The sequence below is a fragment of the Aulostomus chinensis genome, chromosome 20, assembly GCF_037954235.1.
Source record: "Aulostomus chinensis isolate RoL2024-O1b breed Wild chromosome 20, RoL_Achi_v1.0, whole genome shotgun sequence".
Classification (NCBI taxonomy): Eukaryota; Metazoa; Chordata; class Actinopteri; order Syngnathiformes; family Aulostomidae; genus Aulostomus; species Aulostomus chinensis.
This window is the reverse complement of record NC_141339.1, coordinates 14,222,932-14,248,447: the sequence shown is the minus strand read 5'-3', so window position 1 is coordinate 14,248,447 and position 25,516 is coordinate 14,222,932. Positions and strand designations below refer to the sequence as shown.

General features: G+C 42.4%; 1 protein-coding gene across 5 annotated transcripts in view; it reads right to left on the bottom strand.

Annotated features, from left to right (window-relative positions):
• Positions 1-25,516, bottom strand: part of utrn (utrophin) — a 193,466-nt gene that overhangs the window by 152,484 nt on the left and 15,466 nt on the right. For 2 of the 5 annotated variants that reach the window (XM_086189290.1, XM_086189293.1), the window contains exons 1-10: positions 24,619-24,715; positions 15,935-15,996; positions 14,003-14,095; positions 12,641-12,718; positions 10,098-10,190; positions 9,472-9,644; positions 8,416-8,531; positions 7,675-7,841; positions 2,709-2,939; positions 63-244 (exon numbers count right to left, since the gene is read on the bottom strand). In XM_086189290.1, the coding sequence (XP_086045416.1) occupies positions 63-244; positions 2,709-2,939; positions 7,675-7,841; positions 8,416-8,531; positions 9,472-9,644; positions 10,098-10,190; positions 12,641-12,718; positions 14,003-14,095; positions 15,935-15,996; positions 24,619-24,700 (1,277 nt within the window). In that variant the 5' untranslated portion in view covers positions 24,701-24,715. Of the gene's footprint in view, positions 1-62; positions 245-2,708; positions 2,940-7,674; positions 7,842-8,415; positions 8,532-9,471; positions 9,645-10,097; positions 10,191-12,640; positions 12,719-14,002; positions 14,096-15,934; positions 15,997-22,374; positions 22,634-24,618; positions 24,716-25,516 lie in introns of those variants that run through there. The other 3 variants (XM_086189292.1, XM_086189291.1, XM_086189294.1) reach the window with 2 other exon arrangements.

Sequence of the window (25,516 nt, the reverse complement as noted above, 5' to 3'; positions counted from 1 at the left end):
CAGAGATTAACTGTAAGACTAAGTTATCCTTATATGCAGTACAATGACACATGTATGTATACCTGGCTTGGCGGTCCATGCTGTCCACCCGCAGATTCTCCCAGCGGGAGTTTAGGAGGCTCATCTGCTCCCGGATTTCCTCTTCTTCCTCATCTGACAAGGTACCCTGGGCAATCAGCTGATTACCAGCTTGCAGCACGTTACCCACGCTGCTCTGGTGGGCAGTCAGCTCCATCATAAAGGCCTGGATGGAGAACAGAAAGTTAGACAGATGTGTGGACAAATTACAATTAGGAGATACTCTAGGTACTATATTAATAGGTTTGTTTACTCTGAATCACTTAATGATTCCATCAATTCACCTGAAAGGTTCCCTGTTGGTGCGTTTCGTTTTCAGACCGAAAAATCCAAGATAACATAAATGCTTCACTACAAACCATGTTAGGTGGCAGAAGTGCACCCATAAGTAGGTTTGCCAACCACAGGTAGAGACAAAAGAAGAAGAAGAGTATTGGTAGTAGTGGTTTAAGATGTGTTTTGGATGGTACCAAGAGAGTAAATACAGGAAGAAGGTCCTGTGTTCTGGAACTCTGTACATTTCTTCTATTTGTTTTGTATTTATCGACTGCTTTTTTTTCTCTTTGCAAACTGCTACAGTTTGGAAGCTGTGACACATTCAGGTAAGCAAAGTGCATCTGGTTACATGCGCTGTTTAGATACAAACCTTCAAAGTTCCTTTGGAAGCGTACCAAGAATTAACTCTTCAAGAGCCACAGCAGTCCAACAAAGAGCCTTAAAGCGATGCTTCACTCAAGAAATGTATTTTGGCTTTTAGCTCAAGACACCTTTTTGTGTGGACTTCAAAGGCAAAATACAATTTTTTGAGTGAAGTATCACTTTAACACTGCTTACATAATGTGAGTCGCTACCCACATGCTAACATCTGGTTATGTTTCTGTCTCCACCCTCGAACTTCTCTCAGTACCACACTTCATATCACCCAGCAAAAGCACAGGGGATCACCTCAGCACCCTTGTACTCATCAGTGTCATGAGCAACAGAGAGCAACGTTTTTGTCAAGTGTCACACTGCCTCTTGTCCTAAGGAATATGAGGGCCAGGATGAGTAAGCATTTCAGACTGCACAACTGGGCATGTTGTTCTTGGTGAGAAGTTGGAGTAAGAAAAACCGGGCTAAAGCAAACCGTGCTGATTCTTCCAGACCTCCTGAAAAACCCTGGCTGTTTAAGAGGCTTTGTTGCTCCCAGTCTTGCTACCAGCTTTCTGCTTTGACCTGGATTCCAAACATTAGACTTCACAAATATTCACATTTCAGCCAAGGAAATCCAGCCAAAACCCCCTTTACATACACACACACACACACACACACACACACACACACACACACACACACACACACACACACACACCCTGCAACTTCTAAAACAAGCAAGTAAGCTTGTGTGTGTATGTGTGTGTGTGTGTGCGTGTGTGTGCGTGTGTGCGCGCCACTATTCTCCTGAGCTTTCGAAACAGGAGGAGGACTCAGTCTGAGGGATATTCAGTCTCAAAAATAGAGAGTGACAGTTTCTTAGAAAGAAAACCGGTTTAGAAGTCAGACAAATAACAATCTTGGTGCATCATCATCACCATGTGTTCTAAAAACAGACTCACCATTCATTCATAATAGTTGTAATATATATCATTTGTTAAATTAGCAGTTATTTTATGTTTTGTCATGTAACAAAGTAGGGAGAAAATATCCATTACATAATGTTGTCTCTTATTAAAGAGATGGAAAATGTCTGCCAGTTATATAGCAATACTCTGTTATAATTGTGTGATAACAGTGTGTAATAACAGGAAAAAACAAAAACAGAATTGGATTTCACAGGCTTTTTGAGAAAAATAACAACTCAATGCACATGGACAAAATGTCTTCATGCAGAATATGACAATATGAACAATTTTTCATCTCTTTAAAAAATGTTTAAGGCTTGGACTGTCATTTTTCATTTTTTTGACCTCTTTTTTCAATTAATGTCCAGACATTTTTGGGCCTTTGTGGAACATCTTTGAAGAATTTCCTGTCTGCCAGGCAGTGTCAATCTGCCCAGCTGACTCTTCTCTGGAAGATCTCATTGCCATTTTCCACAAGAAATCAAAACTAACACCAAAAGAAACACTTAAAAAACAAGAGAACAACTAGTCACACTGCAAAAAAATATAGGAATATACATTTTGTTTTTCCTCCCCGCTCCACAACCAAAAACACTTGAAATCACTGCTAAAAACACTTGAAACGCTGCGAAAAACACTCCAAGTACTCCTTAAGTCACTAAGGCCATCCTAAATACACTCGAAACACTGTTACAAACACAAATACACTGCTAAAAATGCACTTAACACTGCTAGAAATCTTCTAGTCTCGTTCCTCTCGCTGCTCTGCTCTGCTCTGCATCCCGGGCTTCTGTATTTCTTGTCACTGAGTTCACTGTCATAACCTGCACATGGTATTGGAAAGTGAAGCTCCTCTGCTTCAGGCACTGCTAGATTTTTACAAAAGCCCAAAGGGTCAAGGAATTGCAGTAATTTTTAAAAAGGCTCACAAAATGCAGTCATCGATGAAAGCTTGGGTGTAGCAGAGATAACTCTTGAATTTCACCTTAAAATGGAATGAATGACGGTTATGTGAACGCCTCTTCCTACCTCATGAGTGTGAAACTGCTCTTTGACTTCTTCCACATCATCCGACACCTCATCCTGGATGTGTAGGGCGTCCTCGGCCGACAGCAGCCAGGTCAGTACCTCCTCCAGAGTGGTCTGGTAGCTGTCCAAGTCCACTTCCAGCAAGCTGCCTTCCATCTCCCCCTCTGCCTCTGTCAGGGCGCTGGGGGTCTCAGGCCGGGGGCTGCTGCCTGCTTCCTCCATCTGTACATTCTGAGAAATACGAAGCAGCGGATGAAACCCAGAGTCATGCATCAGAAGAAAACATTGCTAATTGTTTGTTTCTTTTCAGCTCAAATCAAAGTGTTTGCGGATTACTGAACATGCAACTGGATAAAGTAGATGTGGATTATAGTGGATTATGCATTTAAGAGTTTATAAACCGACATTTATGCACAGTTTTCATGTTGTTTATAGTTGTTACCCAACAGTCACCATTAGCTTCAAGCTAAATATACATATACGTAGATGGCTCTTTCTGCATTCTTGAGTCAAAGACAGGTAATGCTGATGGGGGGGACGGGACAGGACAACATCTTTGTGAGCTCAAGATACACATTTATGAATACTTGAAAAGCAAAACACACTTTTTGGGTTCACTGCATGAAAGACAGTGTGTATAGACAGTGTATTGACATCCACATGGGCAAACAAACAAAAAAGGAACCAAAAAACTCTTTCAATGCACTGCTACTATTCAGAAACATGCACTCTACACCACACAAGACTCAGTAAGTGGAAAAACTAGAATTAAAACAACTAAATACAACTCAAACTGTTGTTTCTTGTATTCAAATAGCTAGAATAAACACTCAGGCCCAATATGCAAATATAAAACTAGGAGGACACCAATATCTACTAAACAGAGCCATGCCCAAAACCATGATTTGCCCTCTACTCTCATTTTCATGTAGCACATCAGCTGGCAAGTTTTAAAATAGAACCAGACACTGGGAGGGGCCTGCTCTAAAGCATGCAGAACAACCTGCCCTGCAGTTAAGGAGAGAGAGAGAGAGAGAGAGAGAGAGAGAGACAGAGACAGAGAGAGAAGAGGAAAAAAGCAAGCAGGCCTATTATGGGATGCTGGGAGGAGCCCTGGGCTTGCTAGGCAGGTCCAGCCCCATTCTAGGAATTGCTGTTGGTTTCAAACACAGCAATACTCACTGTGAAGTTTGCTGCACAGGCAGAAAGATGGATGGGACAATCTTGAGAAGAGATGGTTGCTTTGAAGAGAGGAGGTGGAGTTTGACCTCACTCTGGAATTCTAAATCACACATCACTCGAGTACACAATTCCTCAATAGTTTTTTTTCTCAACAATCCAACCTAACCTTAAATGTGAATCCCATTAAGACCTAGTGTAACACATGGGCTATTCTACCTTTGACACCTGGAGACACACTGTTTTTTTCCCCAAATACATTTCATGAACAGCGGCGCTCTTAGCTTTTCTGTTTTCATTTCATGTTGCTACCTGCTACAGAGGCTAAGATATAAAGGTGTTCATAAACTCTGACAATATATCAAGTATTTTTTTGAAAATATTCTAGTTTTTGACCTAAGTAAGGACCTGCCTCAATTTTTTTTTTACGTTCTGCATTTGATATCTTTTATGATTCCCCCCCCCCCCCCCCCCCCCCCAAAATCCTTTTTCAAGTGGCTGGGATTGGAGGCTATTTACAAAAAAATGTTACAGGTTACAATGTGATAAGGAACACAAGTACAATCAATTCTCCTTCATTTACAATAACCCAACTGAGGAAAAAAAAAACCTTTTTTCCTGTTTGTTGTTTTTTTTTACAGGAAGTTAACTCTGAGTAGATGTAAAGTTGGCGGCCATCTGCCTCGACCAGTGACAAAATATTCAGGATTTGTAGTTCTGAGGGAAAAATGAGTCAAATCTGTTGACAGTTAAAATGTAGGGTGTAGCAACATGTCAAATGGACTTCTGTCTTCTGGTGATAATTGTAGCAAACATGGGAAAAGGTCAACCCCTGAAAAGGGTCAATGGCCTTTTGGACTCAAGTCACACAAAAAAAGACTATGAGCCTTTATATCAGCTGGCAGGGAATCGACATGGTGAGGAAAAGAAAGAAAGAGGAGAAATGGAGGAAATGGCAGCATTTATCTAGTTATTAACTTGAATAGCTATAAAATATCTGTGCTCTGACTCAATAGGACACTTTATTGTCACCAGATGATTTGCTCAATCCCTGCATTCATCGCTTCTTCTGCAGTTGAGGTCTTGGAGTGTGGAAAGCAGTTAACACTGTTATACTTCAGTGATATTCACAATAAAATTTAAGGCCAATATCAAGCAAATTAAATAGTCACTGACCCCGACAATAAAACACGTGAAAAATATCACGCTATAAATCAAAAAACTGAAGAGGGGAGGCAAACATAACGATCACAAACAAAGAGCCTTTATTCTTCCTCCGCTCATTCGCACGAGCAGCAGCAGCAGCAGCAGCATTACGCATCACTTCCTATGGGGAGAGGAAGGGCGCCAGGAAAGTAAAGCCCTTGTTGAACCAATCAGAGCACCATTTAAATAAAGTTTTCCAGCATTCATTCCAGGGTGTGTGAAGTATGTCCCCGTGGGCAATAAAAACTTAGGAGGTGGTTTCGGGAGTTTCTGACTAAAAACTTGTGAAACGAGCTTTCCCACAGATGTATGGGACTGAAAGAGGGGGAAAAATACACAGCTGCAGAAGGATTCTCAGAGAAAATCAAATGTTGAAGGATGAATGTAAGATGTTAATACAGTATCACACATGCACATCAATCACCTGTCCACTGAGTTCTTATTAACCCTTATATTTCTCCTCTCCCTCATTTCCTTCCATCATTTTACAGCTCCCTGTTTCCAGCAGCATGCAGCTCTGTCGGCTATCCAATGTCAGAGGGCTGAGTCATGGCTCTGCTCCCTATTTGCCCGACCCCGCAGTGCTTTTCATGAGCAGCGCTGGAGAGAATGAAGGAGAAAGCTTTTTCAGAGTGGGAGGTTCATCTCTGGCGACACACACACACACACACACACACACACACACACACACACACACACACACACACACACACACACACACACACACACTCAAAAACGATGCAATGCTTCTCAATATTCCTTGCTGTCGCACATAGCACATTCTGCAGCCTTCAAACCTGAATGCCTCCACGAAGATTGATGCATTTTTTTGGGGGGGGTCAGTCCATGAAAAGAGGAAGCTTGTTTACACAAGAACACACACACACACACACACATCCACACAGCAGCCATTGGCAGACATATTTGCCAAAAACACACCAAGATGCGATCGAGGTTTCAAGAACCAGCTTTGAATTATAATCTGTCTGCGGATCTTTTTTTAAATTTTAGAACTTGAGGTTTGAAAAAGCATGCTTATCAATCTGAAATTCCACAGGTTTTGATCCACTCTGCTCCTGCCAACATTGCTGTGTACCAGCTGTGGGTTTTTAGGTTTCCTAATAAAAGAGCACACTAGATTCTTTAACTGTAGCCACCCAAGTGAGCACTGGGACTCCAGACTAACTTTTTCCACTAGTAACACTTGGTGTCTTGCTGAAAATGTGAGGAACACCAGCCCCCACCCCAAACCCCCACTGACAACATTTAGTCACACCACATTAATCAACATAAAAAGCAACAGTGATCATTTTTCCATCTCAGCTGTATTACTGGTAAATGTGTTGCTAATAGGAGATTGCGAAATGCCATTAAAGTCTAGTAAAATGTTCATCCTGATTTTATAAAATCACTGTCTTCCATCAATCCATCCTGTATTCTCTGCCATATATGCCCCCCCCCCCCCCCCAAAAAAAACCACCAAATCCTTGTGATTAAGGGTCTGGAACGAGTAAATGTTGAACATTTTTGCTCGAAATTAAAATAAGACCAGTCATAAATGATCAAAATAGTTGGTGATTCATTTTCTTCAACCACCAAATCACTTAATCCATATGAAAATGGTCGCATCACCAGCTGGTCCTATTTCATGAATGTCTACTAATAATTTAAGACGGATTATCATGGATTAAGCTACTCAGCAGTATACATTTGTTAAAATAAGCAGCTCCGCAGCTGCAACATTGAATGCATGCATTGGTACTTTTTTTTGAAACTCCAGGACATGTTTCCATGTTTCTGTGTCTTTCTCTGTTTGGATGTCAGCTGTGTGTCTGATCAACGCCTGCATTATACAACGTTAGTAAAGTTAATCGTTTCTGAACATCCATGATTTTTGCAAAACTCCTCCTTCCATGTATTTTTGTTGTAGTATTCACCTCAGGTACACTGGAAAAAAAAAATCAATTTGCAGCAGATTTTGGATCGAATGTGGACAGTGCGCTATCAGAAAGAACCAACGAGATACAAGTGTTGTGAATGACAGACTTTTCTTTCTCTGCCTGGTTCCGTGCCGATATCCCACGTCACAATTTCAAGAACTGTTTCCAACGTCTCACAGGGTGACACTTTGTGTATCATATGAATAACCGACACCAGACATCGGCGTAAGGACACGAGTTGTAAGACGCTGAGCCTTTTGCCGGGTCAAAGGTGAAAACAGACAGCTTGTGCGTCAATAACAGCAAGACAGGCTTTAGTTTTTCTCTTCATTCTCTTCAGCTAAGGTGCTGTGAATAAACACTTCCATGCTTGGACTTGCTCTGCATGGTTTCATAAAGCCAGGGGGCTTATGGGAAGAATATAACACAAGTCCCTCTAGTGAGCCTAGTTTTAAAAATTAGTCACTATGTATTACTGTGAGCCACTCGCTCCAAAAATAGTAGGAAGAGCAACCAAATGGTCACAGTCACGGAGCAGCTTTTGTATGGGTTTTGTCCAGTAAGTGGATCTCCTCTTGGTTCGGATCCAGATGTGTTAATTTTCCCTTCAGGGCTCTAACATACTGTGTTTAACATTTTACCTGAACGCCAAGGCCTGGACCTGCATCATCAGCTCCCACTTTGTATTTGCGTGGCAAGGTCTCCACCTCTCTTATGGACTCCATGCTCACGTCCTTGGGCAGCACAGCAAACAGTGACGTCACGTACATGATGATGGATTTCTTATCAGGTAACTGCACCGCCACATCTGTAAGACAGTGAGGGAGATGATGGGAGGATGATGTGGCGCTGCAAGTTGGAAAGCAGGAGGGAGAGGGAGGTGAAAATTGTGTGATGAGAAAGCAGCATGGAGGGAGATAGGTGTTCAGGGTGACGAGGGGGAGATAAGGAAGTTTGGTGGAGGTGCTGGGAGGGGAGGGAAGGACGCAGGTTGAGGCACAATGTTGTGATTAAACCTGTTTTCGACACAGGTCAGGTTGGACTGCCCCCCCTCCCCCAGGGTCACAGCAAACGCTACAGATGGGTGAATATAGATAGCTGCAGCGCATGCACACTGAGCATCTACAGGTGGACCAGCAGCACATTTCACTCCTCAAAATTCAGCCAAACACAACAAAGCCTACAGCCACTTTATCTGAGCGCTGGCTGCATATCAAGGCAGAACATGAGCACGAATATCAAACAGTGAAATGTCTCGTTCTACAGCCAGCTACTAAAAAATGTTGTTAAGAGATGCCTTTTCTTTTACAAATGAGTCAAATTCTTTCCCAAATGATTCGGCTTTATTTCATTCCAATGATGTGTTCAAAGTGTTTCCATACCTTCAGCATCCAGTAGCCTCTCAATAGCCAGCTGGTCTTTGGCTACAGTGAAGGCATGGTCCAGTCTCTCCACCGGGCTCAGACCCACCACCTGACCCCAGCTGAATGCATTCGGTCTGAAACAGAACACGATAAGCTATGACTTTGAAAGTGTTTCCGGCATAAAGGATCCTGTCTCAAACGTTTCCTGACTGGAAGGCACTGACCTCTGCCAAAGTAAACTGTCTCCCCCTGGTTGTTTTGTGAATGAGCCGTAATTAAAGCTACAAGCAGCGACGAGCGGGCCCTTGCACCCTCACGGCTGTTCCATAGAAAGACAAGGACGAATGTGTTCATATATTCATATAGACATATACATCTGTAAGCCCTGCCGACTACGTCTTTGTTGAAGCAGGCGTGTGTATGGAATGTATGTGTTCAGTGATCCACCTAAACCCTGGCCCAAGCCTAAACCAACACTGGCCTTTCTCACAACTCACAGTCCCAGGAGTGTGAGTGTGTATGTGTGTGTCACTGGTAAGGACAAGAGGTTACGGTGGGGGGCTGGGTACCCCTGACCCTCTGCTCACATACAACACACCGAGTATGTGCAAACAACACCGTGGCAGGTGTAAACAGAGAGAGTCAAGCAGTGTACACACACCCAGCAGGCACTGACCTGTCAACCTGACCTCTCTCCATGAAGCCTGACTAAACCCCCCACCCTCCGCATGTCTCTCTCTCTCTCTCTCTGTATGTAAGAGAGAGATGGAGAGAGAGCGCAAGAGTGAGAGAGGGAGAGAGATGGAGAGAGAGTACTTCACATTCCCATTTCTACATTCCAGGCCTTGGTTACTTGACATGATTTACACTGGAAGTCAAAGGGTAAAAGTCAAATATGCAACAGAGGCAAAAAATTCAGTCGTGGACTTGTTACAACTGTTACCTAACACATACATACAGGAAAAAAGACAAACATGTCATAGTACAATGTATGGGACAAGAATGTAGAAACGGGTTCTTTTGCCTTTTATCAGTTTCAACAGCAGTGAAAGTGTTTGTTGCAGGGCGCCTCACCTGAAGTGGTGCAGGATACCGTTCAGGGCTAAGCCATCAGCCCAGCTGGTGGTGAAGTTCAGCACGTTGACTTCTGGGTAAGAGCGAGTGCACTGACGTACCCAGCTGAGTAAGATCTTCTCACTGTTGGTCTGCTGGAGGTTCGACATGACGTCCTTCATAATGTCCTTCACCTGCAAACAACAACAACAACAACCAAAAAACTCAGATGTATACACTTTTTTCTATTCATTTCAAAGGATCTCAATTACAAAACGCATCAGAAAAGACTCATTATTTACAGAAATGAAACAAATGTCAGATTTACATGCACAACAAGATAAACACTGGTGGTTTAACACTAAACCACTAGTCATGAAGGAGTGGTGTAAAAACTAGACAGTGGTAAACCTCTTGATGAGCTACTTTCACTTAACCGGCTGAACTCACGCATCATACAAGGATAAACATGTTTACATGCATGCATGTGTGCACAGCAATAGATTTTCCATCCTCCCTGTGGAGCATTAGCGAAATCATGGTGACAGCGAATGTTAATGAGGGTTTTTTGTGTGTGCGTGCATGTGTTTGCATGTGTGTATGTACAGTATGTGTGTGTTTGTGTGTGTGTTTGTGTGTGTGTTTACCTGCCAGTGGAGAATAATACTCCAGATGAGGCCCAAAGTCAGCTTGTGGTTCCCATCCACAATATCTGAGCCGCCTATGTTAACCAGGTCCACCTGTGGCCAGACAACAATAAAATAATTACAATCATAATAAAAATGATAATGATAATAATAAGAATAAGAATACCAACATCAAGCTTCAATAAAAAGAATGCTTGACTTTTAAGCCAAGAACAACTGATCAGGCTTGTGAGACCCTTAACATTTGAGGTGGTTACATATAAATATTTTGGAGAGGATCAGGACATCGAGTTGAACATGAGGTTAAGTGTTTGGTCTCTCTACCGTGGAGCTGAACTCTGACCCCTCTCTAGTCCCTAATTAGCCTCATTCTGCCACAGCATCACTCTCTCTCTCTCTCTCTCTCTCTCTCTCTCTTCATCATCTCACATCTCTCACACACTTAAGCTCGTCACATTTTACCACCGCAAGAATCCCTCAATCACACGTTTAACCTCTCGCTGTTCGACAGCTCAGAGGGAATAAATAAAACATCTATTCTACACATGCAAGGAGGTCTGGGTCAACAGGGCTGCGCGCTAGCTGTAATTATTAGGATTATCATGTCCTCTGCAATTGACAGTGGAAAAACCTCTCATATCTCACGAGGGAGCTTCCTGAGTGCTTTTTTTTTCTTCTTCGACCACCTCAGCCAAGCTGCAGATTCAATCATGACTTGCATTTTCCAGTGATGCAGCTTCAGGCTCAGGTTAAGGGTGGAGAGCAAAATTACATGATTTCATTGTTGACATCAGACTCAAGATCCCTGCTAGTGATACATATGTCTTTCGTCTTTAATCAGAAGCATCAAGAGTCTGTTTACGGCGTCTATTTTAAGTATCGGAGGCTTAATTTGATTTCCTCCCGTCAGCTGTGTTGAAAGGCTCTGTTAGTCGTGTTCCAAGAACAAAACCAGCAGGAGTTGTGGAGAACTGATTTAATTCATCAATAAAAGAAAACGGCACATACTGGAAGTAACAGATGTATTGAGGGAGTACTAAAGTAATAAATGTATTACATATCAAAGTAGAAAGAGTAAATACAAGCAATGAATAATTAAGTTAATAAATAAAAGCGTTAAAAGTAAACAAAAGTAAAAATGCATAAGGTAATGAATAATATAAATTCATGGGATCTCTCTCACTATTTCTCTCTCTCTCTGTGACTGTTCTCTGATTACAACTCAAATACTTTCCAACCGCGTTTTAGAATGAAATGAGACAATAAACATTCTACCATCGATGACCATTATAACATCAAATTCAAAGGCTGCGGCAGACACAAAGGCAGTGTGTCAGGTGACCAGACTCAAAGCCGTCAGCCGACCGCAGCTCTGCCCATCAGTTACGCTCTTCTCATTCATCCTAGAAAATAATTTCCATCATTAATTATTTGTTATCTTACTGCCCGCGACCAACTCAGACCTGGGCTAACCGTTGGTCGTCACAGGGCCTGTAGCTATAACTTAAATCTGCTCTTCTGTGTTTAAAAAAACTTGAGAGGATTTTCAAGCGTCTCTATTGTCGACAAGACAGAGTGACTTTTTATCTGGTCACACCAAGTAACTGTGGGATAAAATGACCCTTCTTCACCAGTGACCCTCTATAGTATCTTTTTAACTCCACACCTCAATGATCCTGGACTACAGAGCGTCAACGATAATCAGTGGCTCCGTGACGGCTGAGAGACTCACTGCACACGACTGGAAACGTGCAGCCACACTGGATGGTGATTAACGGTTGAGATCTTTCCTGGACATGTAAGTAATGGAGAAGGATTTGAGTTATATAACCAAGAAGATTCCGAGCGGTCCGGGATTGTTGAGCTGATCGAGAAGATTCCAGTTTTTCCAAGACTGGACTCTCAACTGACTGTAAGCAGCTCAACCCAGACACACTTCTCCTTTTATGTGTATTTTCTTTCTTTTGTTTTTTATCAAATACACTGTCGTGATGCGCCTCGTTTATGCACAAAAGACTGGTTTGAGGGATGTTACAAGTACACTGACAGTCCAAAACTGTCTTGACCTGAAGAATCTGACTGAGGATTTAGACAGATGATTATATAGAAGCACAAGGTCTTTTTAGGGGGCAGCCTGACGTAGACACGCAAACTCAAGCCCCTCTCTGCAGTCTCCCATGAGCCACTGATCACCCACTGCTAAGGTCAAGGCATGAATACCGTTTCTTGCACATGTAGAGGAGGAGGGATGACAAAGTCAATATGTGTGGGACACAGAGAGACAAAGAGAAATATAGGACGTAAATCAGAACTATCACTCAAAACTAGTGTAAAGCAACAGTCTGCTAATTTTACTACAACGACAAATTAGCAATTCTTGTTACTCTTCTTTCATTCTGGACAACGAAGAGTTAATCAGGATGCGGTTGAAATTAAATCCTCTAGATCTTAATCGAACCTGTTGAGGGACTTGTGTGTGATTTAGTTACGAGCACACGGCGAACAGCAGCTGGTGGCGTCAAGAGTACTAGGCAAATACTCACGTTATTTTGATGTAGGACTTGAAGTACTTTGTTGACATTGTTGAGAGAGTGCACTCTGGTGGAGCCTCGCTCTTTGGTCTGAAGAGAAGAGAATTACAGTACAAGTCAGCTGATTAATCCACCACAAAGCTGTAGGGATACTTGCAAAATAATCCAAGGTGAATTAAGTGGCTCCTTAATTTAAAGGAAACCTGGTTTATGGAGGGAAATGGAATATGAAGTGCAGCATCAGCCCGGCTCAAACTGAGGAGTAAAATCAAAAACGTGGGGTGCAATAAAAAGAGAAGCCATCAGTCAAAGGGGTGCTTCTCACCCTTCATTCATCACACCATTATCCTATCAGCTAATGGAAAGAATTGCAGGATGAATGGCCACCAGCTGCAAAGCCTTTTAATTCTTTACATAGCTTGGCCACTCTGGCGCAGACAATTATAGATGGAGTGTTCTGCTGTCAGAGGGAGGTTGTGTTTGTGTATGAGGAGGATGCCTGCATGCTGGCATTTCTTACAGCTGCTGAAGAGGAGGCAGCAAGATGAAGAACACACACGCAGGAGATGTGGCAAAAATGGCACATGCAACTGTCCAGTGAATTTGAACTTTTTTAATACAGGTGCAGATTCTCCCCTCCATCAGCTTTTGAGATTAACCGACCAATAGAAAGATTTTTATTTTAACCAGGTCCGCTGAGTGACGCGACTTTCACAAAAGGACTTTTAAGATTTTATGACTTGTTTTTAAAGCTGTAAGTGGTCAGGCAAGCAGACACAAATCAAGCTGGAGACATAACATACGTTCAAACTGCTGAAGCGATGGGGGAAATACTTGCAGGTAACCTGGGTAATGACTCGGAGCCACAGTAGAAGAGAAACTCCACCCTGCCCCTGTCTCTCCACCCCACCTCAACCTCAGACTGCACACATTAGCATGTTTAACAGTTCGCAAATGATATCTTACGACATACTTGAATTTGCATTACAAGAACACTTTTTTGGTCCTCATTTAATAAGTAAGTTGATGAGAAAGGGCAGTTTTTCCCTTCTGTCTGACTGTGGAGAGATTTTTGGAGAGATGCAGTTTTATCAAACAGCGCCACTATGCTTGCGTACAAAGAAACAGCCACTTTAAGAAATGTTTCAGTTGTGGTGATTTCTTTCAATTCTCTTTAATAAGTGGAAGCGGAAGCGCTTTACAGAAAATAAACAAACTTTCAGACATGCTGATAATATGAGTCAGACTGATAAAGGAAGACATCTATGTCAAGTGAGGTAAGAGATCCGCTTGTCCTCAGCTCCAAAGGATGCAGCAGTCACATATTGTTGTCAACAATGGTGTACAAATCAATAGTGGTGGTGCAAGACCCACCAGGACGGTGCCGGTCAGACCCTCCAGCAGCTCCAGCAGCTTCCTCCCGTCCCTCAGGTCAGAGAACATGTCCTTGATGGGGGCCTTACCCGTCTGGTGGGACAGCAGACAAATATTAACAACTGTTTTTAACAACAAACTCACCATTTCATGTCCAACTGAAATTACACGTATGTCTTTAGTATGGAGGCGGCACAGTGGTGCAGTGCTCAGCACTGTCGCCTCACAGCAAGAAGGTTTCGGGTTCAAGCCCTGACTCAGCACGGGGTCTTTCTGTGTGGAGTCTCCATGTTCTCCCTGTTCCTGTGTGGGTTCTCTCTGGTACTCCAGCTTCCTCCCACAGTCCAAAGACATCAAGAGGGGACGAGGCTGATTGATACTCTAAATTGACTGTAGGTGGGACTGTGAGTGTGAATGGTTGTCTGTCTCTATGTGTTGGTCCTGTGATGGACTGGTGACCTGTCCAGGGTGAACCCCGCCTCTCGCCCGAAGGCTGCTGGGATAGGCTCCAGCCCCCCGCGACCCTTAACAGGATAAGCAGTAGAAAATGGATGGATGGATGAATGGATTGATGGATGGATGGATGGATGGATGGATGGATGGATGGGTGGATCCAGTGTGACGACTGTGGTCTTTCAGACATGGACACTTGAGTCCTTCGTCTTTCATTCATTCTTCTTCTGCACCGTCATCAAAAATCTGCTCTTACATGTCTGCTCTGGAGCCCAGACTGTTTTTTTATGTAATAAAACTGTCAAAAAATGTCCCAACTTACGTAAAGCCAGATATGATGTTAACCATATATCTTCCACCATGCAGGCGCTTTTGCTTTACCTCTTAGAACGTCTCTTTGGGGATGTTACTCTCCCTTTATTACTGTCTGTCAGCTCCCGCCATCTGAGGATTTATGGGATGTACTTCCCTTTCTCAGATGACTTTTACAATAAAAGTTGAAAGAATAATTTCTAAATATACTATCCTTAAAAGGGGGAAACCTTCATGACACCACAGAAGCTGTTTATTTTCATCTTGTTGCTGGATGGAAACAAATTGTGGACAAATCTAGATTGCAGTTGTAAAGCACTATTATCCAAACAGCTTTACAATAGTGCTTCTCAGTCACTGGTTCACACACTGATGGTTATGGAGGTGCCCCACTCAACCCAGGACGGGTAAGGGTCTCGCTCCTCCTGTTCATGGACACATGACACCAACCCAGAGATTTGTAGAACTGCTTTACTAGTTTTCCTCCTCTACAGATCTCAATATTAAGCAATGTCCCAGCAAAACTGTAAAAAATAAATAAATAAATAAATAAATAAATTTTAAAAATCGCCACTATCAGTATCACTAACTCAAAAAGGAGGAACAGCTTCAAGTAAATTCCAAACTTTAAAATGAAACTTGTGGTAATGAGTTAGAAAGAAGTTCACAAAAACAATGGGACGACGAATTTGGTGCCAGACCCCCCGTCTGATTCGCGACGACAAGTGCATCGTCGATATGAAGACCACACAAGGATTACAACTTTGGCAATCAAGATCTGATAAAAGGAATTCCCTGAAGATGCTACAGAGATAGACGGAGTGGGGCGGATGGATGGACGGATGATTTGAAGACATAACGACTCTGTCCATCGTTGTTGCCGACACGGAGGCATATAAACAGCAGCCATTAGATGATTGCTGAGTCATTGGCTAAGAAAGGAAGTGTACAGTCCATTGAACATCATAATCGAAGTGATGAAATAACCCGCATCAGTACCCGCTACTTCAGCCTCATCTCAAAAACATTTATTTCAATATCAAGTCGATTAGGCGCTTTAAACTTTTAAGATAATTAACTCGGTTTTACTGCTTTTGAGACGATGGCTGCATTTTATGGTGTGTTTTAATAGGTGTAATAAATGCTGTTGCCATAGTTTTATGTTACCTTGGAGAACTGTGCATTTATCCACTTGGTGAAGGTTTTCTTTTGTACAGAGTCATGCTCATCTGTGGAAGAGAGAGAGAGAGAGAGAGAGAGAGAGAGAGAGAGAGAGAGAGAGAGAGAGAGGTGTGACAAAGGTGAACAGGTATATCTAGACATCAGCAGCAGCAGGTCTTACCAGTCTCTTCAGATATTAATTGCATTGTTTAAACTCCAAGATGCTTAGCTCAATTAATTACTGGCCTAGTGCGCTCTCTCTCTTTCTCTCTCTCTCACTCACTCACTCACTCACTCACTCACACTCACACACATACACACACACACACACACACAAAACCAAACAAAATGTTGTGGCATAAAAGCATCACGATCAACCTGGTTGCAACATCAAAAAATAAGAAAAGAATGCAGGAACGGGGTGTATTAAGTTGAAGTTTAAAAAGAGTAAGGAAAAGCATCGTGTGTGCAGGTGAGCGCCAGCCCTCCTCCACTTATAATATCTTTCTGCTGGTATCTGAGTCCAACTGAATGCATATTTCACATTTTCTTCCAGCCCTCCTCCCTCCTGTATTGCCTCCTCTCTAATAAGGCCTCTTTGTGTGTCTGCTGCTTTGATGTACCTGGATCCTGTAATGGGACGCCTACTTTCTTTTGTCGTTCTAACTTTGTCCTATATGTAAAACACGCAGCTTTTCTTTTGCCGTTGTCTTATATGACATGTCAATTGGCCCTTTCTACAAGTTTTAGCTTGTGGAATGTTACAGGATTCGATACTTGCCGGTATTTCACACCTGATTTGGCCAATATTGACTGATGTCTGCATCAAAAGTCAAGTTTACATGATGAAACAGCACATTACTTCTGTATCCTCATTAATGATGATTATCAATGATGAAGAATCGACCATAAACAGACATCTAACCAATACAGATACGTGTTTTGAATGACCAATATCTGCAGATATCAATGAAAAGCCAAGGACAATTACCCAACATAATCATTAATACGTTTATCACTGTATCAGTAATGCAGAGATGGACCTTGTCCATATTACTCAGAATCCTCGAAAGCGAGAACTTTGCGTCATCATGTGCATCACATGGCTCAGACTGAGGCAAGTATAAAATATTCTGACAAACTTCAAAGGAGCAATGACACCATTTCATTTCATACAGAAGGAACCACAGTTCAGTTGTGTAACACACAACACATGAAGATGTTCCTGAACAAAGTTCAGCAGTAGTAACTGTTGAGTTGCTATTCTCATTCTAGTGACTGTCTGTGTGTTCTTATAACCTGAGCATTTATGGAGGACGACAGGCCTGTTGTTTGTGGGTCAGCTGTCCTCAGTTTTTGACATTTATCATCCGTCATCATCACTATCGGCTGATATTTGTCTTGTTTACTGGAATCAGCCAATCAGCAAGTAAGAAGAAAGGCCTTCATCAGTAACACACTTATTTCTTTTAACAATAAACAAACTTATCAACAAAATTGTATTTGGGGAAGAGAAGCAGTAAAAGTGTGCGTGTGTGTGCGTGTGTGTGTGTGTGTGTGTGTGCTAAACTGCCATGCTGCATTAAAAAAAAAAATGAACTGAACAAAAGGTCAAAGGTTATGATCACCAGGTCCAGCAATTGTCCGCTTCTTTGTTCGAGGTGTTTGGAATTTGTGTGTTTGTGTGTGTGTGTGTGTGTGTGTGTATGTGTGTCTCCTCTACACGTCACCCATCACCTTGCTTTTGTGTGGGACACCACTGATGGAGTATAAAAATAAGAATGTATAGCAAGGAGAGGCCAGAGGTGGGGTGAGGGAGGTGAGAGGATGAGAGGATGAGAATTGAATGTGACATTTGATTTACAGATTGTTATTTTGGCTGCTGATAAAATTGATCGGGATGCATAATTTTTGACTTTTGATCTTTATCCTACACACTGATGGACAGCTATTTCCCAGTTTTGATAATTATCTGTATAAAAACAGGTTTGCATTATATTTACATGGCGGAAAAACATGAAATATTAAATATGGCTTGTTTTTATTTCCAAACAATTAGGAAAAGTACATAATTTTGAGCGGCACGGCACGGTCACAGCAAGAAGGTTCTGGGTTCGAGCCCCGGTTCGAGCACAGGATCTTTCTGTGTGGAGTCTGCATGTTCTCCCTGTTCCTGTATGGGTTCTCTCTGGTACTCCAGCTTCCTCCCACAGTCCAAAGACATCAAGAGGGGACGAGGCTGATTGATACTCTAAATTGACTGTAGGTGGGACTGTGAGTGTGAATGGTTGTCTGTCTCTATGTGTTGGCCCTGTGATGGACTGGTGACCTGTCCAGGGTGAACCCCACCTCTCACCTGTAGCTGCTGGGATAGGCTCCAGGCCGCCCATAACCCTTAACAGGAAAATGGATGGATGAATGCATGGATGGACATAATTTTGATATTTACCGCATTGTTTGCTCAGAATAAATGATGGAGAAGAGGAGACTTGGGTAATTGAATATTATCACGCACCCGAAAATGAACTTTGTTACAGTTTTAAAAAGAATTTGGGAGGAATTCCGTCTGCAAGAGGTTGACTGAGTAGAATGATGAACGGCTCTCCTGACAGATGCCAGAGAGAAATGGAGGCAGCTGGAGGGAGTGAAAACAGCTGTCAGGACCAAGCCAGAGCCCTGCACCAAGAGCAGGGCAGGTAAGCTACAGGTATGCTTTCAACACAAGGTCTTTTTCTTTCTTTCATAAGTGGAGGTCTCCTGTCTATACAGTCTTATCATCACCCTTTGGAGGGGCCTCTGGGGCCCCTGAGGAGAGGATGGCGCTCCACCTTACCACCTCTACAGGACAATACAGCACATTCATAAACACTGTTCTCCCTCTACATCGCTGCTGCTCCTACTCGCCCCAGAACAGGAATGTCTTACTGCTGGACAAGAGTGTATGAGAGTGAGAGTGAGTGAGTGTGTGTGTGTGTGTGTGTGTGTGTGTGTGTGTGTGTGTGTGTGTGTGTGTGTGTGTGTGCGTGTGTGTGTGTGAGTAAATACCTGTCCCAGCGGGAGAGACAAAACATTAATGAGCCATTACACATGTCCTCTTAGGTCACTTTACTTATAGCTGCCTACAAATACTGCCAGAGAGGTGCTCCAGCACTATCAGATATAATACATCCATCATGACATTTATATGATGACTAAACAAACACGCGCACACACACACACCTACAAACACACACAAGTACAGTAAATGTGCTGAGTAACAAGTGCTTCTCTTCCTCAATAGCCAAACAGGATGTAATGATTACAGCAAGAAGAATAATCCCAATGGTGTCTTCCCATAGCTCAGTGAGTGAGCAAGCAAACACGCCAACACACACACACACACGCGTGTGTGTGTGTGTGGGGGGGGGGGGGGTTAAAGCACCAGCTATGGTTATTTATGGTTGAGGTCGTGAATTTTTCTTTTCTTAGGGAAAAATAAGATGAAGTTCTTTTAAATGAACTTCCATCCTAAAAAAAAAAAAAAAAAAAGACTTTTTTGGAGTATTTCAGGTTACACACAGTTCAGGTTGAGTACATGCAGTGTTACACTGCTACTTTTTCTGTCATGCAACCATGACCTATCTCACTGTCCAGCTGTTGCCTTTTCCATGACCCAGTGTCAACGAAGATTACATAAGCAAACCTTAAGAGGCATGAGAAAACAGAACCACACCAACAAAACCTCAAAAGATGATGAAATAGAGCCTGAACCCATTCACAGAAACACACACACACACACACGCCTGTTCCTAAAATTCTCCGACAACACACACAACACATACAAACAACCTCCATCTCCCAATATATCCCACCAGTTTCACAGGTGGATAGAGCGGTGGGGGGGGGGGGGGGCTGTGGAAGTTACTGAGGTGAAAATCAAACAAACCAGCTGGGGTTTCCACGGCTGCATCACAGTGTAAACATGAGCACCCAAAGCTTAGACAAACACAGATATGTACAAAGTTTAGCCACACAGCAGCGAGCAGCGATTACCTTTCGCCAAGTTACTTAAGAGTTCAAACTGATCCCAGACCAGCGGTTGTGTCAGTAGGAGCTTTCAAATCTATGCCAGTGACCTGCTAATAACACAAGTGGACAGCAGGTCACAGCAGGGATGTGACGATTTACAACACACCTTCTCATGTCAAGAGTAAAATGAGTTAACACTTTTTTTTTCTTTTTTTTTTTGCTCCTGAATGCGACTTTTTCGTTCTTCCAAGCTTAGGTGTTCATCACCCGTGAATAATGGACGCTTCACCGTCCGTTTTTTTAAGATACATTCACGAGAGTGAAGCTTCTGCTGGCGACATTATACCTTCAATGAAGTTTTGATCAGCGGTTACTGTTCATTCGTTGAACTCCAAGTGGATTTGTGATACGCCAACTTTGTTTGATAGATCCGGCCCTCGTCTTTGGGGGTTATCGCTGCGAAATTGGTTGTTATTCGAGACGTTTGACTTTTTCTCCATCGTGCCTGTACAGTGTTGAAAACCTGGCTACAGGGTGGTCACCTGTCAGCGCGTGGACCGTAACTTCAGATGAGACTCACGATGAATTTTAAGCTCTATGTCTCTGAATAAGTAATGATAATTCATGCTTCCCATCATGAGTAAAATGCAAAAAGTTGCACCACTTGTACTTATCGACGGATGTAGCATGATTACCAAAAAAACAAATCTGCAAACTCAAGACTTCAGTAGTTTTTAGGGTTGGATTAGTAAAATAATATTTAACAATTCTATCATAACTTCTTCTCTTTTTTAAGCTCACAAACACACACAGATAAATGTCTCAGACCTGTTGACTGGCTAAAACCTGTGTGGTTACCATCTCTTGCTCAAGGTTGCATTAGAATGAGTCTCCGCGTGTGTCCTGAGTTACTACTTGTGATCAAATCACCCAGAAAACTTGTTTTACTAAACCTTGACAGGAGGCGACTCATAACTGGAAAACCTACAATCAGACCCAAGATGAACTTAAGCAGAGAGAAGGAGAAGTGTAACTGGTCATGGGAACTGGAAGCTACCGACTGGGATCTGAGTCTCAAAGCTGCCAAAATGTTCCAATTCACTCCACAAAAACTAAAGGGAAAGTGCATGCGTGTTCTCAGGTCTCGCTTCAGTTTTTACGGTAGCTTCATCCTTACAGAGGAACAACTCTCAAGCAAAGGAAGCACTAAAAAAAAAAAGGTTTCCTGGAGTGAACTTCACCTTGAAGGAGGCTCAGCTGTTGGCTGCTTTGTCTGTCAATGCAGCGACAGCAGTGACACACACACACACTCACACACACACATACAACAATGACGCATCACCAACTTGAAAACCTAAAATCCCACAAAAAGTTCAAGTGCATCTACAGCTCAATCTTCTGCCTAGTTTGATTGCAAAGATGTGTTTTATTTTGACGCCGTAGCTCAAGAGGAATGCGCAGAATTCCTATCATTTCCCAAACATTCCTCCCTCCTCCCTGCAGTGGTCACTTGTCTAAGCTTGTCCCAGGCGGCAGAGCCTTGTTGACACTCTTTGCTCTCAAAGATCTGAGAATTTGTAGAGAAAACACGACTAGCATGGATGTAAAATGCATAAACACACACTGTAGCATGAAAAACACCTCCGTGGTGTGTCTGGTGTGTGTGTGTGCAGATGTGTTCTTTAGTGGAATTAGGGGGTATGCCCAGATATTGCCATTGCTCAGCTGGCTTTATTATTGACTGATGTTGAGACAGAGCTTGCATGTTTTAAGAATTTATCTCAGAAACTTTTATTCTATCAGGTTACACAACAACTATAATTATCACGAGTACAGTGATCCACAAATGAATGAAAACATTTTTTTTGTTTGCAAAAAAGAACTTTTTTTTTTAAATAGAAACAACGTACACATAAATATACAGTATATCTTTACTTAAAAAAAGCTGCTTTTCGTTTGACTCTTCAAATGTTTAGATCTGGGAGTCATCTGACTTACTGTTTTCCTTTAGCACTGATTAGGAGAGCAAAATTCCATGACAATATCACTTGAAGACAATATTTGACATATCGCTAATCTGTCTGTATCTTTCATTTCAAATATTTAACTCTGTTCTTGCTTTAGCTTCATATCTATCTAGAAAAATATTCCTTGTATGTGCAAAAAATATGTGGGAAAAGTAGTTTTTCAATGCGTCATGGCAAAGAAAAAAGTAAAAGTACATAGAATGTTAACTGATGTTTGTACCATGGTAAAATGTGAAACAGGCACACAGTTGAAACACTTCAAATTTGTACATTTAAGTATGTCTGAGGAGGCTACGGATCTGAAAACTTCAGTTAAAATCTCACGTAATATCAAATACTTTGAAATGTGCAAAACTCCCTCCTCGATCACCTGTGACACACCTGGCTGACACAAATGTCAAGGGTTCCTACCTCGGAGTGTGAGCCCGCGCTCGGCCATCTTTTACCGTAAGCCACCGAAATGTTGAACCACCAAAAATAAGCATTAAAAAGATAAGAAGAGATGGACTGAGCCTATCGGCAATGGAGAGAGTTTGACATTCCTGTTTCCCTCTCCTCCTCCGCCTCTGGAACTCCTTGATCAGAGAGGGAGGACAGGATCAGAAGAATGCAGTGGCAGAGAAAGAGAGTGAGAGAGCGAGCGAGAGAGTGAGAGGAGGGCAAGAGGGACACTTCCAGTGAAAGAGAAACAGATTGAGGGCAGAGCAAAACACGACAGGGCAAGCCAGGGGTGGGGAGTCATAATGAATGTTGGGATAGGGGATTGACAGATAAACACTGAGACACTGTTCTGCACCATCCCACCATGCAGCGGGACAGAATGAAGTGGCGTCACAAGATGGGAAAAAAAAGAAGAAGAGACAAACAAGGGTGTATCAGTTGAAATCAACACAGAGACACAACACAGGACGGTGGTGGAGGCGATGTGATTAGACTTTCTCATCAAACCCCACTCATATTTGGGTCGCTGTACATGTGACCTTTAGATCGGCTTCCCCTCAAAAAAAGGTTATCAAAGTTACTCTTGCAGGCAAGAGAGACTAATATCTCTTATGCCAGAAAAAAACTTTTTAATATTTGTTAAAAAAAAAGAAAAGGAAATGAAGATCAGGTATCAGTTGGAGAAGGAGGTTGAGCTCCAACCATAAAGTCCAATAGTGTTAAAAAAAATAGAAAAAAAATGTCAGTGTATCTCAATTTTCAATTTTCACATAAGGAAGACAAACTACTAGTGTTTCACTGCTTAATCTTTCCTTAACATTGAACTGGAAAATTCAGAATTGCTGTCTTTTATATATATTTTGAACATTCAGTATGTTTTCTTGAACTGGTTTAGAGTGAATGAAATAATCACGGCCCAAACCTTATTGCCATAAAAAAAAAACAATCACGGCCAGCCAAATGTCATACATGTTTTTGCTTTCAAGTACACAGAAAAAAGTACTCAATAGTACCTCAATATTCCACAAATACTTTGATATAAGCTAAAACAAACAACATGGATGAATGTGTCCAGCTCAGTTAAACCATTCATCCATCCATTTTCTACCTGTTATCCTGTTAAGGGTCGTGGGGGGGCTCTCTCTATTCCAGCAGCGAGAGGCGGGTTCACCCTGGACAGGTCGCCAGTCCATCACAGGACCAACACACAGAGACAGACAACCATTCACAGTAACACCTACGGTCAATTTAGAGTATCAATCAGCCTCGTCCCCTCTTGATGACTTTGGACTGTGGGAGGAAGCTGGAGTACCAGAGAGAACCCACTCAGGAACAGGGAGAACATGGAGACTCACAGAAAGACGCCTTGGTCGAGCCTGGAACCTTCTTGCTGTGAGGTGACAGTGCTGACCACTGCACCACCGTGCCGCCCTCAGTTAAACCAGTATAGGTAAATTCAGGTTAGGCTCAGGCTGAATCCTAAAACCACTCCCATTATTGAGGCCTGGGTGGGGCTCAAACTAAGTTTTATTCAGTTGCAATTGTTCTTTCGTGCCAGTTAGTATCATCCATGTTATCCTGAGACAATAACAAGGGTTTGGGAATATTCATGCCAGCAGCAGGAAGTCACTTGAATTAAAGATTTGCTACCTAAGACAAAACCACCTCAATTATGAATGAATTCAATTTGTTAAGTTTTTTCAACTTAAATTTTTCCATTTTCATGATGTGATACTTCTGCATCATACACTTTAAAATACATTAGTGGGAGCTAAATTAAACAATGTGGAAAACCTCTCTGCAGCACTGTCAAGGGTGAGTGTAGCCTCACAAATAAATCCTGCACTCCCATAAAAGATCCATTAGTTTTTATGTACTCTGAGATAGGACCAGTAGGACCAATATTCACCTTTATGTAACATTCTCACACCTTTGCAGCTTTTAAAATTATTTACTTTGGTTAATTTTTGTATGTTTTCATGATACAAACATGAAATTACTTGTATAAAACTGTAGGAGAAATGTGAATGGTCCTGAAAGCAAAGAGGCCACAGCATCAATCTGGACTAATGGATTCTAACTGCTGTAAGCACCGAAATGGGACAACAGGCTAACGAACTGCCACTGTGTTTGGATAGATTTGAATTTAACGGAATCTAACAGACCAGTATCCTTGAATTCGCCCCCTGAAGTACTAAAGATCTTTATACTTACCTAGAACGTGGTTATCTTCAGACTTCCCTTTCCGTCTGAAAAAGTTGCGCTTTCGCCATGAAAGCCACTTACTGAAATTCATGATTTCTCAAACATTTAAAAACAAGAGAAAAAAGAAAAAGAGAGAGAGAGAGAGAGTGAAGAAAATCCGGAACAGGAAGACAAAGTGGTGGCGGCGGTGATGGTAACGATGGTGGGAGACTGAGACACAACAGCAAAGAGAAAGAGGAAGTAGAGGTGTTAAAGCATTTTTTTTTTTTCAAAAAAAATGTTGGGTTCTGGGCCAGTTCGTGACGTCACTCTTGTAAGCACAGAAGTGAACGGGGAGGCGAGAAAAGTTAATGGCAGGAGCAGGGACTGCAGAAGCTTGTCAATTATGAGGTAAATGACAGGTGACGTTGATGTTTGTGTGTCATGCAGCACCAAACAACTGGTTCACCCCTGAAAACACATCCTGACAGCTCTAATTCTTCCACGTCACAGCAAGCGACGGGGGATAAACATGACCTACAATGACCCGAAGCACTGTGAAAACTCTGGGTTTGGACGCGCTGCTTTTACAAAGGTTTCTACCAGAGAAAATCAGTCCGTGCTGCACTGCAGAGGAGCAGAGTGTAAAAGCCTCTGAGTCCATTTGTTCATTGACACATTTAGTCAATGAGGGGAAACAACCACCTCAGGGGACACGGGCCATAAAAGAGAAAGTTTGTCTTCCTGTGTTTTGTTTTCCTCTTTTCCTTTCTGTAGAAAAGAGGAAGTTCGACAGTTATCCACATCCACTTGACAGAAATAAACAGACTTCCTTCCAAGAGAGTGGTAGCAGTTGGTCAGAGGAATGATCTGGGTTGGGTGAGGCTGGGCTTGGCACTGACAGAAGGACTCCCAGACTACAGGGAAT